Genomic DNA, 15,478 nt, shown 5'->3' on the forward strand with positions numbered 1-15,478 from the left:
TGTCATGCTTTAGTACCACATCACTCAGTGATAGCATACAATTGCCATTGTAACACAAGGAGTACCTGTATAAAATTAGTTATTTTATGGTTATTAAATTTTAATTTTAAGATGTGATTGCTGAAGATCAAAATTAAGGATTCTTCTATAAGTCTTTTAAGAACAGAAATCCATTGAATCTATTTTACCTGTCTTAGGAAAAGTGGAAGTAGGTTGTTTCAATGCAATTCATCAACCAGATGTTTTGGTTCCAAGTTGTTTGAACTAGCAATGCATGATGGTATGTGCTGTGATGGTATATGTTACTCTGATGGCACTCACTGGCTTAGAAGGCTTTGCATTTAAAATAGAAGTCTAATATGAATACAGTTAGGATTCTTCTGACTGCCCCAAAGAATCTTAATTTTCCTTTTCTACAGATACTTACTATCATCTCCAACAGGCCCTGCTGAACATTGTGCTGGAGGATCACGTGCCAGATCATTCAGCTCCTAAAAACCAGGCACATTAGATTAAAATACAGTCATTTTATCTCACAGAAAAGCGTTCACTATAGCATTATTTTATTATTAAATTTTATTCAACATAAAGGAAATGCATAACTTAATTAACAAAACAATCTTCAGAGGATTACTTGTATATACATTCTTATTACCTTCCTTCATCTCTCCCTGCTTAAAAATACAATAGACGCCCCAATTTTGGAGAAACAACTCAAATAATTTGCTCCAGTTTGCACATTACCACTTAATTATACATTTGGTTTTTTAACCCATATTTTCCCCAAATAACTCAAGGAAGCATCCACTATTCTTCACTCTCCTCCCCTCCTACAAATATTTGTAATGACCCTAGTAAAACTGTTGTCCATTTGATAAATATAAATCTGCTCCAACTTGGACTCTGACTAAGCAAGGTAGCCCGTGATGCCTATGTCACAGTCTGATGATATAATCTGGGCTGAGTTTAAACTCAAGAGGATGGCTCAAGAGGAAATGGACAGAGTTCTCTGGGCTGTCAGCCTGGCACTTGTTTACTGGATCTGGGCCCGTCTTTCGTTATAGAAGAGGTCAGAGAGTGACCTGCAGTTGGGTCTATGCTGTGGTGTCAGTTTCCTTGCAGGGCAGCTTTGGACCCGAAAGGACTTTAACACAGCTTCATCTCAATCTCTTCTACATTGAGAGGCCTTTCGGACAGTCATTCATGCTTTGATCAAACTGTATCCGTGCTCTACATAGGGCTGTCCTTGAATCTTCAACTGGTCTGGAATGCAGCAATACAGGCAGTGATGAGCATGCCTCAGTATATACCCATGCACCGTATTTTTCAGAGTATAAGACACATCTTTCCCCCCCGAAAAGAGGGTGAAAATCTGGGTGCCTCTTATACACTGAATATAGCACTCCCGAAACCCCGCCCCTTCACAAAAACGGATGTGCATAGCCTTTACGAGGCCTGCAAAGTGCTCCTGGGAGCTGGGGAGGGCAAAAACAAATGAAAAATGGGCCATTTTTTGCTCGTTTTTGCCCCTCCCCCCCAGCCCCCAGGAGCACCTTGCAAGTCTCTCAAACTCTCTGCATGCCCCATTTTTCGCAAAAAATGAGCCGTGCAGAGGGTTTGGGAGGTCTGCAGAGTGCAAACACTTTTCTTAAAATTTCTTCAAAATCTTGATGCATCTTATACTCCGAAAAATACGGTAAATTCCTGAACTGCATCAGTTGCACTGGATGCCAGTTTGCTTCTGGATGCAATTCAAGGTGCTGGTCATTATCTAAAAAACCCTACATAGCATAGGCCTATGGACAGTTTCAGAGTGCTATTTCCCATAATATCTGCTTATGTTCTTACTGCAGCTTTTCTTTGTTTTATAGACCTGCAAAGGTCATAAATGCAAGCATTGATTGTAATGCTACTTTTTCATCATTGTCGTGAATAGTCACCACAACAAGGCATTCACTAAACCAGGATTACCTGTATTAGATCTTGAAATCTACAAATTCATACTCAATTCACAATAAGCTTTGAGTTTAAAACATCAGTCATTCAATGAATATTTTGGGAGAAACAAAACGATTTTTAAGAGGAAAAAGCTTAATTTGCACCATTTGCACCACTAATTTGTAAGCTATCTTAAAAAGCATGGCTTTTTATGGAAAACTTTTATGGAAAAAGATTTTTATTTCTTTTCCGATCCTAAGAATTAGCTGTACCACATTCAAACAGCATCATTATTCCTATTACTAATTTTTCCTTTATGCAACTCCCCTTAATCTCTTCAATTTATCAAACAGAACAATTATGAGCATCTACCTTGAAAATACCAGCATCAATTTCTATAAAATGTGGAGAATCACCACCATATAATATAGCTTTCCTGTTAATGTAATTCCATTGTGATAAGAAATAAAAAAGACGCAGGCAGTGTTGTACATTTGTGTTTCTCCCATAATAGGATCTTTTGATTTTTCCAAATTCTGCTCTGAAACTCAATCTCCAATCACACGAAGAGATACAGGCTCTTTCTAGATCTTAAGATTCAACTCATGAAGCATTTATATAGGCTTTTCCATCAAGTATCCAAATATCTTCTTGTAATGAGTAATATAGATGACTGAACATGTATGTTCCTATACAGTGACTTACTTAGCTTTCCCATCTTCTTAGCTTTTGAATCTCAGCTATTTATCCTTCCTTGTGCAGAAAGCAAAGAATCTGTCAAAGTGTCTTGGAATAGGGGCAAAACTAGCTTCAAAACAGGATTCAAATGGCATATAAACACATCTGACTATATGGATAGTCCTTGAGTTACGACCATAATGGCACCTGCTCTATAGTCAGAAGTTGGAATGACCTTTAATTGAACCACTCACTTAACCCACTTTCCCCCATTCCTGTTCTTCCCAACTCAATCAGTAAATGGGACAGCCTTTAACTGAACAGCCTCACTTAACAACACCCCATCCCTGTTTTCCCCAATGCAATGCACGGGACATTAAGTGGAGCGTGGGATGTCTCAAAGGAGGGGGAGTCCCTGGGAGGCCTATTGCAGGCACAAGGTCACCTGCCTCGAGCCTCCCTCACCCCAAGACACCCTACGCGCTGCTTCCCACCCCTGGGGATCCACACAGTCCTTGGGCCTTCTTCCCACTTTCTGGCTCCCCACAGGGCTTAAGCCTCCTCCCCACCCTTACCTGCTGCAGATGGTGCGAGGTGTTTGATTTGCGAGGTTGTGTATGAAAGAAATTGGGGGGGAGGGGGAAACGAAGGGGAAAATGAAGTCTTCAGCAGCTTCACTAAGTTTTGCTTTTGGAAGAACTAAGGCTAGATACACATCACCATAGGCATAGCAAGACCATCCCTCCCTTCGTTTTGCACATCCCCCTTCCCTTAGTTGAGGAGCAGAAGTTGGAGAAGAGGCTGGAGTGAAGTCTTTGCTCTCCAGAGGTGCTTCATTGAAGGTGAGGGGAGAGGAAGCCATTGAAAGGTGGGTGGAAAGCTGCTTCCGAGTCTCATCCTTGCTAAGAATAGGAAAGACATGCATTTTATGCTCTGTCTGTGTCCTTCATTGCTAGGGGGAAGGGGGAAGAGAGACGACTCATGTTTTAGTGGATGTTCTTGTTGCTGATGGGGGCATCTTTCCAGAGCCCTGTTGGCCATATTGAGAGCGCTGTTATTTCTTCCTGCTCTCCATGGAAGCGGCACTTTGGCTCTTGCCTGGTGAGAAAGCCCAGATTTAAAGGCTTCCAGTAGATGAGCAGCTTTGCTAAAGTAGAGGCCAGACTCAGAGTCTGGCGCCGGAGAGTAAGATCTAGTCCCGAATAGAGAGGACGTGAGTTCCTGGACAGGAAGAAGTCACATGGTTTGGTGAGCCTACTCTAGTTATGGAACACAACAGAAGTAGATCCCTGGATTAGCAGGAGTAGGGGACTCCTACATAGGGGGAACTGAATGAATTGCTGTTGGTATTTCCCTTACAGTATTTCAAAAATTCCCAACCAACAGCAGCCTTAGCTCCACCATTAAGGGGGGGGAGCTGCAATGGTTATAAGTCTTATTGTGGTTTTGGACAGTCTGTTGTAACTTTATACAGTCACTAAGCATGCAGTTTTAAGCAAAGGACTACCTCTATAAAACCTTCAACCACATATCATCACATCTGACTATCTAAAAAAAAAGCTCAATTCAATGCATTACTTTTTTGCTCTTTTCTCCGCAAAAAAAGTCATAGAAAGATTGAGCACACAATAAAAATATGCCTCATCAATGGCTATGCTAAGACAAGCCATTACAAAAATGCATTACAGGTAGTCCTTGACTTAGCAACCATTTATAGTGACTGTTCGATGTTCACACTGACACTGAAAAAAGTGATTTATGACTGTTGTGGCATCCCCGAGACCAAGTGTTCCAAATTCGGATGCTTGGCAACCGGCTCATATGTATGATGGTTGCAGTGTCCTGGGGTCATGTGATCACCTTTTGCAACCTTCTGAACAAGCAAAGCGAAGCCAGATTCACTTTATGATAATATTACTAGCATAACTGCAGTGATTTGCTTAACAACTGTGGCAAGAAAGGTTGTAAAATGGGGGAAAACTCAGCAACTGTCTTGATTGGCAGAAGAAATTTGGGGCTCAATTGTAGTCATAAGTCAAGAACTATTTGCACAAAACACCTGTTCTCCTTGGGAAGGCAGGATGAAATTTGGATAAAAGAATTCATCTTCTCCAGAAACAGGACGTGTGTTTGATAAATCCTTCTTTAAAAGTGAGATAGGAGTAATCATTTTGACCAAGTTATTCCCTTCCACTGAATGAGCTTCTAATTAGAAGAATCTGTCACTTAGTGAGTTTTTAAAAAAATCCTTTCTTCAAAAATATTATAATAGAATTTTTATTTGTTTCTATAGAATGACAAAACTGGTCAGCCACTGATTTACAGGTGGCATGAGTCATATGAACACCTATCAGTGAAAATATTCCTTCAAGGTATCATGCACAGAATTATAGCACCAAATTACTAGGAGTGTTTGCTTATAGAATGATCTAAGCACTATTTCTGGCTTGTCTCTAAATAAAACATAAAGAAATACAGAAAGTACAGCATAAAATGGAAGTTGGCTCCTAATTTTTTATATTGCTGCAAGATTCTGGACAAAGAATGAAACTGAAATCAACTCACTGTTAAGAATTTCTATTTTTAAAAATAACAGTTGAATGAAACAATTCATAATTATGCATGCACTCTAAGGTCATACTTTAACCCCATGGGACAATTTACCTGGAGAAACTGGTATTGCATTTTATTTTTTTTGTTGCTAAGAAGAGAACAAAACAGAATGTAGTGATCACATCTGTATTCCTTTGATTTTGATACTAGTGGAGCTAAAAAAGAACTATTAAAATAATGTTCTCATAAAAATGGAGATCATTCTAAAATTGCGGAGAATTCTGTGTTATCTTCCTTTTTTGCTATGAGTGATCTATAGCAGTGGTCTCCAACCTTGGCAACTTTAAGACTTGTGGATTTCAACTCCCAGAGTTCCTCAGCAAAGCTGGCTGAGGAACTCTGGGAGTTGAAGTCCACAGGTCTTAAAGTTGCCAAGGTTGGAGACCACTGGTCTATAGGAACAGAGGTGTGAGTGGAACATTTTAGCTTATTACTTCCCAAAGGCTTTAGATCAGCTCTTGGAACTTCTGCCATCAGTTTCAACAACCGAAAACATTCTGTATTTTTAAGAATAGAAGGAGTAACATGCAGCTGGACATTTAATTCCAAAGCCAGAAGTGCTACACCGCACTGTATCTGATTTCAAACTATTATTAAAAAGTCTACGTAAAATATAAGCAGTGATGCAAATTAATGTGTCACGTTGTAGCATTCAAACCAACAAGTTCACTGAATTGCTAATGCTCCACCGCACATCTGGAGGGTGCCAGGGTTGAGGGAGCTTGTCTAGGCCTGGAATTCTGGATGTTCCTCACAGTGATGTAGATTTTCCAAAGATTTGATTACTCTCTTAATTAAGTATGATTTAGCAAGTTCTCAGTATTTTGTAAACAAAATTGTGAATATATTAATTTTAAGCGCTTTATAAATTATAGCATTTTTTTTTACAACCTAGAGTAGCTGCACTAAACCCACCGATTTAAAAAAACAACAACTCAAAACCACGTAAAGCAGGTTAAGTGTTGCACTAAAAATCTGGATTTTACTTGGAAATTTATTTTTGCTGGGTCAACATTTAAGCATGACAGTCCAGTAGCATATACAGCACTTATCACTTTGTGTAATTAATATTTGATGACAAAAAAATGAAGGGATTGAAAATATGTAATAATTTTAGCACACCTGGCGAGCTGTTTTGGAACAGGTAACTTCTAAAAGATACCATTACCATTCTTATATTACTTCATATATATTATTTCTGGTAGGTGGGTATTGTAATATTTTCTACCGAGGAATACTCCAGATTTGGAATGTTCTTTCTCTAAACTTTTTCTACATTTCTAATAATGTCCACTGGAAGACAACTGAGGAATCTCAATGAAGTATCACAAGTGCCATTTTGGTAGCAGAAATAAAGAAAAACACCGGAATTACAACTGGTGAAAAAAAAACACCTCCCGCAAGTACTCTATATGTACAATCTAAAGCTTATTCTAAAAAAAATATGTACAGCATTAATTCTACAAAAAGTCTCTGCTTGCGGGTCTTTTCTTGTGTAAGATTGAGAGTATCTTGCTGACATATCGACGAGGTACCACTCGCCATCTTCAGGCTTGTGCCTTCGGCTTCGTGCTTGTGCGAGCAAAGCATGATCGGAGCTGCCGCCTTTCTATAAATATTGGGGGGGGGGGGTGGAGTGCTGGCTTTGTTGCTGTAAGTGGGTTGGTTGGCTGTGTTGTAACATCTTGATTAGTTGATGAAGTTGATGTTTGCTATTAGTCTGCAAACAGATTAGTGCCCATTGTTCTTTTGTGTTATAACAACCTGGGTAATGGGCTGTGTGATGACATCCTGAGCTCTATTGTAGTGATATCCTGAGTCCTGTGCTGCAACCTCCTGGGGGGATTGGCTGCGTTGTAGCATCCTGAGCCTTTGCGTTATAACCTCCTGATTTCTGTGATGTACTGTCCTGAGCAGATGGCTGTGGTGTAACATCTCGGGCTTTGGTTTGGCTCCGAGTTTGTGGTCTGGCCATGTGTTTATGGCGTGTGTCAGTTTGCTTTGTGTGGGGGTCGGAGGGGGGTGCAGCAATTGGTGATGCCGCCGTGGTTTGGCTTCTGGATGGTGGTTGCATTTGGTCTATGGGATGGGTTTGGGTTTGAGTCTGGTGAGGGTGATTGGTGGTTGCGTCCTGTGTTGTTCTGGGTCCGGTGTCGGCTGGGACTCGTTTGTTGACTAGGGCTAGTTTCCAGAAGTCTGGTAGGCAGGAGGTATCATCACTTTTATTCATGTTGTGTTGGTGATTCTCTATTTTGATGGCTTCCATAATTATTCTCTTGTTGAAGTGTTCAGTTTTGGAGATTAATTTGGTTCTTTCAAAATCAATTTCATGTCCTGTTGCTTTAAGGTGCTGGAAGAGGGAGGAGTTTTTTCTCTGACTGAGTTCTTGTGTTTTGCGATGCATGCATTTATTCTCCTATTAGTTTGTCCAATGTATGTGGCTGGGCAGATTTTGCATGGTATTTCATAGACTCCTTGGGTTTCTAGCTGGATCTTGTCTTTGGGGTTTCTTAAGATGTTGGGTATTTTTTGGTCAGTGCCAAAGGCTGTCTTGATATTGTGTTTGTGGATAATTTTGCTGATTTTATCTGTGGTGTCTTTGATGTAAGGGAGGAGGGCAATGCCGTTGTCCTGTTCTGTGTCTCGGTTCTTGGGCGGGGTGTCTCCTTTTGGATTAGATTGGTAATTGTGTTTCTTTGGAATCCGTTGGAAATTAATACGTTTGTGAGTGTGTGTAATTCAGATTTCAGGTGGTCTTTGTCAGCTAGGCGTTTGGCTCTGGAGATGAGGGTCTTGGATACGGAGTTGATCTGTGCAGGGTGGTGATGGGATTGTGCGTTTAAGTATCAGTTGGTGTAGTGTTTTTTTCTGGTAGATGGTGTGTCCTAGGGAACCATTAGGTTTTTTGTAGATTAGGACATCCAGAAAGGGAAGTTGGTTGTTACCTTCTATTTCCATAATAAATTGTATTTTGGGGTGTAGGCTGTTCAGATGTGTGAGGAAGTTGTCCAGTTTTTCCTTCCCGTGTGGCCAAATTATGAAAGTGTCATCTACATCAGTGTTTTTCAACCACTGTGCCGCAGCACACTAGTGTGCCGTGACATAGTGTAAGGTGTGCCGTGGGAAAATTACTTTATTTATAGTCAATATAGGCACAGAGTTAAATTTTTTTAACATTTTCTAATGGTGGTGTGCCTCGTGATTTTTTTCATGAAAAAAGTGTGCCTTTGCACAAAAAAGGTTGAAAAACACTGATCTACATAACTAAGCCAGAGTTTGGGTTTGTGTTCAGATTTATCTAAGGCGTTGGTTTCAAAATGTTCCTTGTATAGGTTTGCGATGACAATTTACTATGGAAATAGAAACTAATAACCAACTTCCCTTTCTGGACCAAGGAGTCTATGAAATACCATGCAAAATCTGCCCAGTCACATACATTGGACAAATTAATAGGAGAATAAATGCATGCATCACAGAACACAAGAACGCAGGCAGAAAAAAGAAAAAACTTCCTCCCTCTTCCAGCACCTTAAAGCAACAAGACATGAAATTGATTTTGAAAGAACCAAATTAATCTCCAAAACTGAACACTTCAACAAGAGAATAATTATGGAAGCCATCAAAATAGAGAATCACCAACACAACATGAATAAAAGTGATGATACCTCCTGCCTACCAGACATCTGGAAACTAGCCCTAGTCAACAAACGAGTCCCAGCCGACACCGGACCCAGAACAACACAGGACGCAACCACCAATCACCCTCACCAGACTCAAACCCAAACCCATCCCATAGGCCAAATGCAACCACCATCCAGAAGCCAAACCACGGCGGCATCACCAACTGCTGCACCCCCCTCCGACCCCCACACAAAGCAAACTGACACACGCCATGAACACATGGCCAGACCGCAAACTCGGAGCCAAACCAAAGTCCAAGATGTTACACCACAGCCAGCTGCTCAGGACATTACATCACAGAACTCAGGAGGTTACAACGCAAAAGCTCAGGATGCTACACCGCAGCCAACCCCCCAGGAGGTTGCAGCATAGGACTCAGGATATCACTACAATAGAGCTCAGGATGTCATCACACAGCCCATTACCCAGGTCGTTACAACACAAAAGAATAGGCACATAGCCAGTACCTCAGCCATATAGGATGTTACGAAACAGCCTACTAATCTGCATACATCAACTCCATCAACTAATCAAGATGTTACAACACAGCCAACCAATCCGCTTACAGCAACAAAGCCAGCACTCCACACCCCCCCAATATTTATAAAAAGACGGCAGCTCCAATCACGCTTTACTCGCACAAGCACGGAACTGAAGGCACCAGCCTGAAGATGGCAAATTGGACCTTGTTGAAACGTCACCATGTTTGTGTATGTAAGTATATGTATATGTGTATATGTATATGTATGTACGTATATATATATACACACACACACACACACATATATATATACATACATACACACACATACACAGGTATATATATTGGTTGTACATACACACACAGTTCTATTCCTTTCACATGGTACACATTTTGCTGTGAGAAACTATGTGTCTATGTAAATAATTAGCACGGTCTGATTTTCTAAGTTTAAATCCCAAAGAAGTTTTACAGTTTTTGAACAATGTGCATTCTATTCCACTGCTATATAATTGATTAGATATTTATTTATATCCTCCTCTTCATCCAGAGTTGTTTACAGAATAAAAACAAGAAACACCCCAAGAAATACACTAGACCAGGGCGAGCTTTGGTAGTTGGGGACTGCCATTTTATTTACACAGGGCTGCAGTAGACAGAATGATGAAACTATGTCACAAACAAGGTGATGAGACCTGGATTTCTAAATGTGATGGTTTGTTTTCATTTTAGAGGTGTGTTAAGCTTAAAAATGAAGCTGTTGCCACCTCCCACTTAAAAACAGCAGGAAATCACATCTGGGCTTCTAAAATTTGGCAGTACAATTTAATGAGGCTTGAGTTGCCCACCCCTCTAGACATATAACATGGTAGTGCTTTGGCACAGAAGGTATAATTATAAAGTATAAGAAGTGTAAACACAAAGGGAAAAACTGAAGTAATGGTTGTATTTATATTTGGCTCTTCCTTCAAAAACAGGGTAGAATATAATCACAAAAATAATATCTGAAATCCCTCATAGATGTATTTAGAAAACAGTCCGCTCAAACTGAGAGCTACATGTTTTAAAAATAACTATCTGGAATTAAGAGAGAGGATATTAACCCAGACAAAACAGTGCTTGACCATAAGATGGAACTTGTCTTAACTGGTTTGTAATATCAATCAGTTTTTATTTCTGAATGACATAAACATCATTGAAGAGGTAGAGGTGAGAATTTTCAACCGCCTCATACCAGCTGTAACATAATAAAGCTTCTATATATTAATTCACATTTAAAATAAGTTCTAGACATGATTTTATCAATTCACAAAAAAGCACAATAGCATGCATAATTTGGGATATGCTGTTCTGAAGCAGAATACCAAACATTTACAGGAAGATTAGTCTGCTTTGGAGAAGTACCTTCACATAGAAATGAGAACATCTACCTTAGAGAATCAGAAATCATCAATTACATTGGCACAGCAACTTTTGGAAGTGGAAAAAAAATACAAAGAATATGCAGGGCATGAATTCACCAATAGGAATTTGGAGAAATTTGTGGGAGGCCTTTTTTAAAAATTTTAATATGTCTTCTCGCTTATATGAACCTCTTGTGTTTCCAACATCTAAACCAAATTCAATATGCCCTGAGACTAATAATCATAGTCAAATAAAGTTCAATGGCTGAAAAGAACAGGCTTGGGGAAGGGGGGGATAGGTTACCCACTGCTGAATTATACAGTTACACTCCCTCTCCGGAAATCCACTGAAGAAATTGTCTTCCTTAATGTTGTTGTGGAGATGTTATATTTTTGTCCTTTTTGTGTTACATTTTAAGTTACCTTAGCTTTGAGAAAAAAGAACTCATCTTCCTTTGTTCATGATCAATTTGAGTTTTAGAAAAGAACATTTTTGCCTCCAAATTGTTTTCTTTCTTGTTCCTCTATCTTTGGATATCTCTCCCTGTTTTTCCATTGTCATTCTTATCCATTCTGAACATTTCTGGATCTTTTCCTCCCACTTAAGAGATACCAGAGGGTTTAGAATCCTCTAATGGAGCTGAACTGATTACAAGCATGCATTTTTAAATTTCTTATTTATATTTCTCAAGATTTTTTAAGAGCCAGTGGCTGAATGAGTGAATCATTGTATCTTGCACTGTACAGCTCAGGTTCTTGACCATTCGAGGAACATCAGAATATTCCCTTTGCTGCTGCTTCTATTATTTCCTCTCTTCTGTTTTCATTGTCCTACAGCTTTTAAGGCTTACCTATGTACTAGAAATTTTAGACGCTTACATCAAAGTGCTATAAAGAGGAAGGTAATAGAAAGTTTCCTGTGTGTTGTATTTCTATCAATTCTGGAATTTAAAATAAAAGTGCCATGGCTTTTTACTCTGCCTGCACACACTATTTTTTTAACAATGTCTAATTATATTTGTATTTTGACAAACATAATTGTCAAAATATTTTAGCTTTAAAAAAAAACTTGATGCAAGTAATCCTATGTTTTTATCATAGAAGTGTGGAAACTGTATTTTCTATGGACAGAATACGGCACTTCAATCAACAAATTTCTTGTATTATATTTGCAGTAAACTTGTGTGGATGTCATACTACATGTGCAATACGGGGTAATCTTTTCAACATGATAAAAGCTGTGATTTCTACTAGCTATATACTGCTATACTATACTAGCAATTCAAAGGGGAAAAAATCCCCACTGGTTTGTTTCTGGCATCCTACTATGCCTGAAAACAATTACACTGGAAATTCAAAAGAAAAATATTAAGTGTTATTTCAGAATAGATGTAACAAATTAAGCCTCAAATGACTTTAAGACCTGAGATTCAAAGATAGTAACACTGTAACATTAACATTGCTACTCCATACAATTAGGATACTATATACATCATCTGTAATTTATCTATGGAAAAACCTCCCTATTTTATAAGATACAAAATATCTTGAAATATTTAGTGCGAGAATTATTCAACCATATTAGACCTGGAACATACTATGCACTAATGAATCATACTTTTCCTAGTTTTCATATGCCTCACATTTCTTCATTTACCATATCAAATGAAAAATTAAAACCATAATTTTTAGATATAACTTTCCTAGGGCTCCCCTTATGACAATGTTCAGATTGTCTAGGGATCTATAGGGGGGAAAGATTGACCTGATTACTCTTGCAACTGCAGTCTATCAAGTATCCTCTAACATCATTTCAATATGTATTTCCTGTTTTTCAAGTACAAACATAATATGCTACATGTATTAATCCCTCAATGGAAGGAATTATATATGATCTCTCCTTAAAAGTATTCAAACTTTTAATACCAGGCAGAAGTTTCTGCAAGTCCTTATTTTTTCCAAACATCACAGCCAAAAAAATATATCTTGAAGCAGAGAGATCAATATGCTGCTGAGTGACACTTTTTTACCAGATATCAGCCAATTGGACTTGTGCAAACCTGGGATAAGGACCTTTAGGGCAATGCCTTGGCTTCTGCTCTGAGGACACTTGCTTTTTTCTTTTGCCCAGCTTCACTTGGCTTAAGTGCCATCAAGTTGGTGGCATTGGATAGATATCTGGATAGATTCCCTCCTGGATGATCCATCTTCAACTTGGGCTTTTAATTTGAACTTTTTCTGAACTCACCTATCTAAAACATTGATTATAAGCAGGGAAAAATTAGTATTCTGTGCACTTTTAATAACAGAATTAATCCAATTAACAGACCTGAAGAGTAAATAAATAATAAAAATCTTAAGTTTTTTGTTGGTTACTAAAGGTGAATAAGCAGTGTCCACTGATTTTCACTGTTACATAACTTTGAGCCATTATATAATATTGAGATAAAGTTTGCCAACATAAACAGAAAGGAAAAAGATATTTAATATAACCTTTTTTTTCAAAAAGAACAGAAGCAAAAAATGGTTATATCTCTAAGAAAATCAAATCAATGAACTGGGCAACACTGTTTAAAGCAGGAGGGCAAATGGAAGGAATACATAAAAACAATACTGATTTTGATGTTTCAGTACTGCCTGATCAACCAGATTTTCTTCCAAAAGGAAACAGATGTTTCAGTGGCATCAAGTAGTAGTGAACTTCCATTAACTTAGCATCTATGGAAGACAATCTATCCCAAAGAATGGTACTTTCAGAAAATTCCTGGCTTAACCCACTGATCATTTTCTTCTGTTCAAAGGGCAGAGGAAAGAATAAAGCTCGACACAAATCAGTAAGACTTAGATGAAGAACCAGAAAGTATTGGGATTATTGGAAAGTAGAATGTAGAGCATTTTGGCCTGTTTGCAGATATTTTGGCCTGTTTACTAATGAAATGAAAATTTTGTCTCTTCTGATTTTTTTAAAAAAATAATTGCATTTTGGTACAATTTCCGATTTTTGTGCTTGTGTTTTTTGTGAGATATTCGTAAAGAGACATTGAAGAACCGCTGCATTTTTAAAGAATATTATCGTTTGTAGCCAAGAATAATTAGACTTCTATAATGCTTTATGAAGGAAAAAAAGGAATTTAGAAGTCAGATTGCCATAAATCATTTGGTTGGGAAGGCGCAGCATGTATGAAAATTGATGACAAAGAGAATGAAGAATCTGGGAATGAGGGAGAAGTAAAAAGAGGAAAGGTTAGCATCAAGTCTTATATTTTTAAGCTGTTGTCTTTGGTTGAATTAACAACAGAATTAGCAGAGTACAAAAACAAACAAAAAGCCAGGAATGCAAATTTATAAAGCAGTGGTTTAAAAAAACCAGAAAGGAAATCTAATTTTTTAGAAAACATTGGTTACCATTTTTTATAAATTTGCATTCCTGGCTTTTTGTTTGTTTTACTACACTGCCCAATTCTATTGTTAATTTTATTCCACTATGTCAAATGTTGTTTCCCAATAAATAACCATGATTTCTGTGTAAGATGGGCTGAGACACTCAATCACAATGACCAAAAATCCTGATTTAGTATTGTTAGGAAATAAGGTCACAAATCAGCAAATTCTGATTCAGAAATATCCTAAAAATCTACCAAATTCAACAAAGAGCTGCTATATATCTAATATTTTTTAAATAAAATCAAAATACAGTTGTTCTCTCTTATATAAAAGTTTATTCTTGTTCAATATTTCAAGAATGGCACAGAACAAATCAATAACTAATGTGTGATTGCTCTTTAGCAGTTAAATAAGCCAATTATATGCACTAAATGAAATCCAAATGCACATAAAAAGCCTCGCCTAATTCAGTAACCTTTCAGAAATCAATATATCTGCCTTTCTAATTTAATCTCTTTAAATACATATGTTAGCTCAAAATTAGGAAAACAAAGTTTGTAAGAGAAATAAAAGAACAAAATAGTATTTGTTTGTTATTAATGAATAGTTTTAGGTTTTATAACCAGACAACTATTATTATTCAGACTATTTAGACACCCAAAAATGTCAACCAAGTTCCATTTTCATAAATTTTAAAGTTAGTTTCTCAAATGCAACAAAAGATTGTTTGAAAAACGAATAACATGTGTTACTAGAAAAAATAACATCACCAATACCACTACAAGATCACCTGGGAGCCTTTATTCCCAGTCATAGCAACCTTAAAGCAAAACTATTTTCCAAAGCAAGGGCTTTCAATAGTAGTAGCATTTTCACCTACCGCTTATTCTAGAATGGTGATTGCTATGAGCACTGTTTTGTTATCCAAGCATGCATTAAACTAGTTGTTATATTATCTGGTGTTTATTACTCCCAGTGCTACAAATAAGTCTAAACCAAGAGCCTAGAACTTTTAACTGATTCCAATTACATCCTGATGTATCAACATTATCATCTGTTTGAACAAAAAAAAAGAATCACCTTGGCAAGTTAGAACAGTGATATCACCAAAATATTCTTCTTGCAACTATAGCAACTAGTTCTATACTTACTTCTCTTGAAGTAAACTCCACTGAGTTCAGTAGAATTCACTCCTAGAATTGCTTTCCAGGATACTCTTGCTTAGTATTTTGACATCAAATAAACTTTTGATGCAGCAAGACATACAACCGCAGTAATGGAAATAAAGAGGCAAAAAGTT

General features: G+C 37.8%; 1 protein-coding gene across 2 annotated transcripts in view; it reads right to left on the bottom strand.

Annotated features, from left to right (window-relative positions):
* Nucleotides 1-15,478, bottom strand: part of UBE2D2 (ubiquitin conjugating enzyme E2 D2) — a 28,274-nt gene that overhangs the window by 11,516 nt on the left and 1,280 nt on the right. For both annotated transcript variants that reach the window (XM_087721872.1, XM_087721871.1), the window contains exon 2: nucleotides 428-491. In XM_087721872.1, the coding sequence (XP_087577998.1) occupies nucleotide 428 (1 nt within the window). In that variant the 5' untranslated portion in view covers nucleotides 429-491. The remainder of the gene's footprint in view (nucleotides 1-427; nucleotides 492-15,478) is intronic.

The sequence above is a fragment of the Thamnophis sirtalis genome, unplaced genomic scaffold, assembly GCF_051295495.1.
Source record: "Thamnophis sirtalis isolate CommonGarterSnake01/CBP01778 unplaced genomic scaffold, rThaSir2_p1.2 scaffold_8, whole genome shotgun sequence".
Lineage (NCBI taxonomy): Eukaryota > Metazoa > Chordata > Lepidosauria > Squamata > Natricidae > Thamnophis > Thamnophis sirtalis.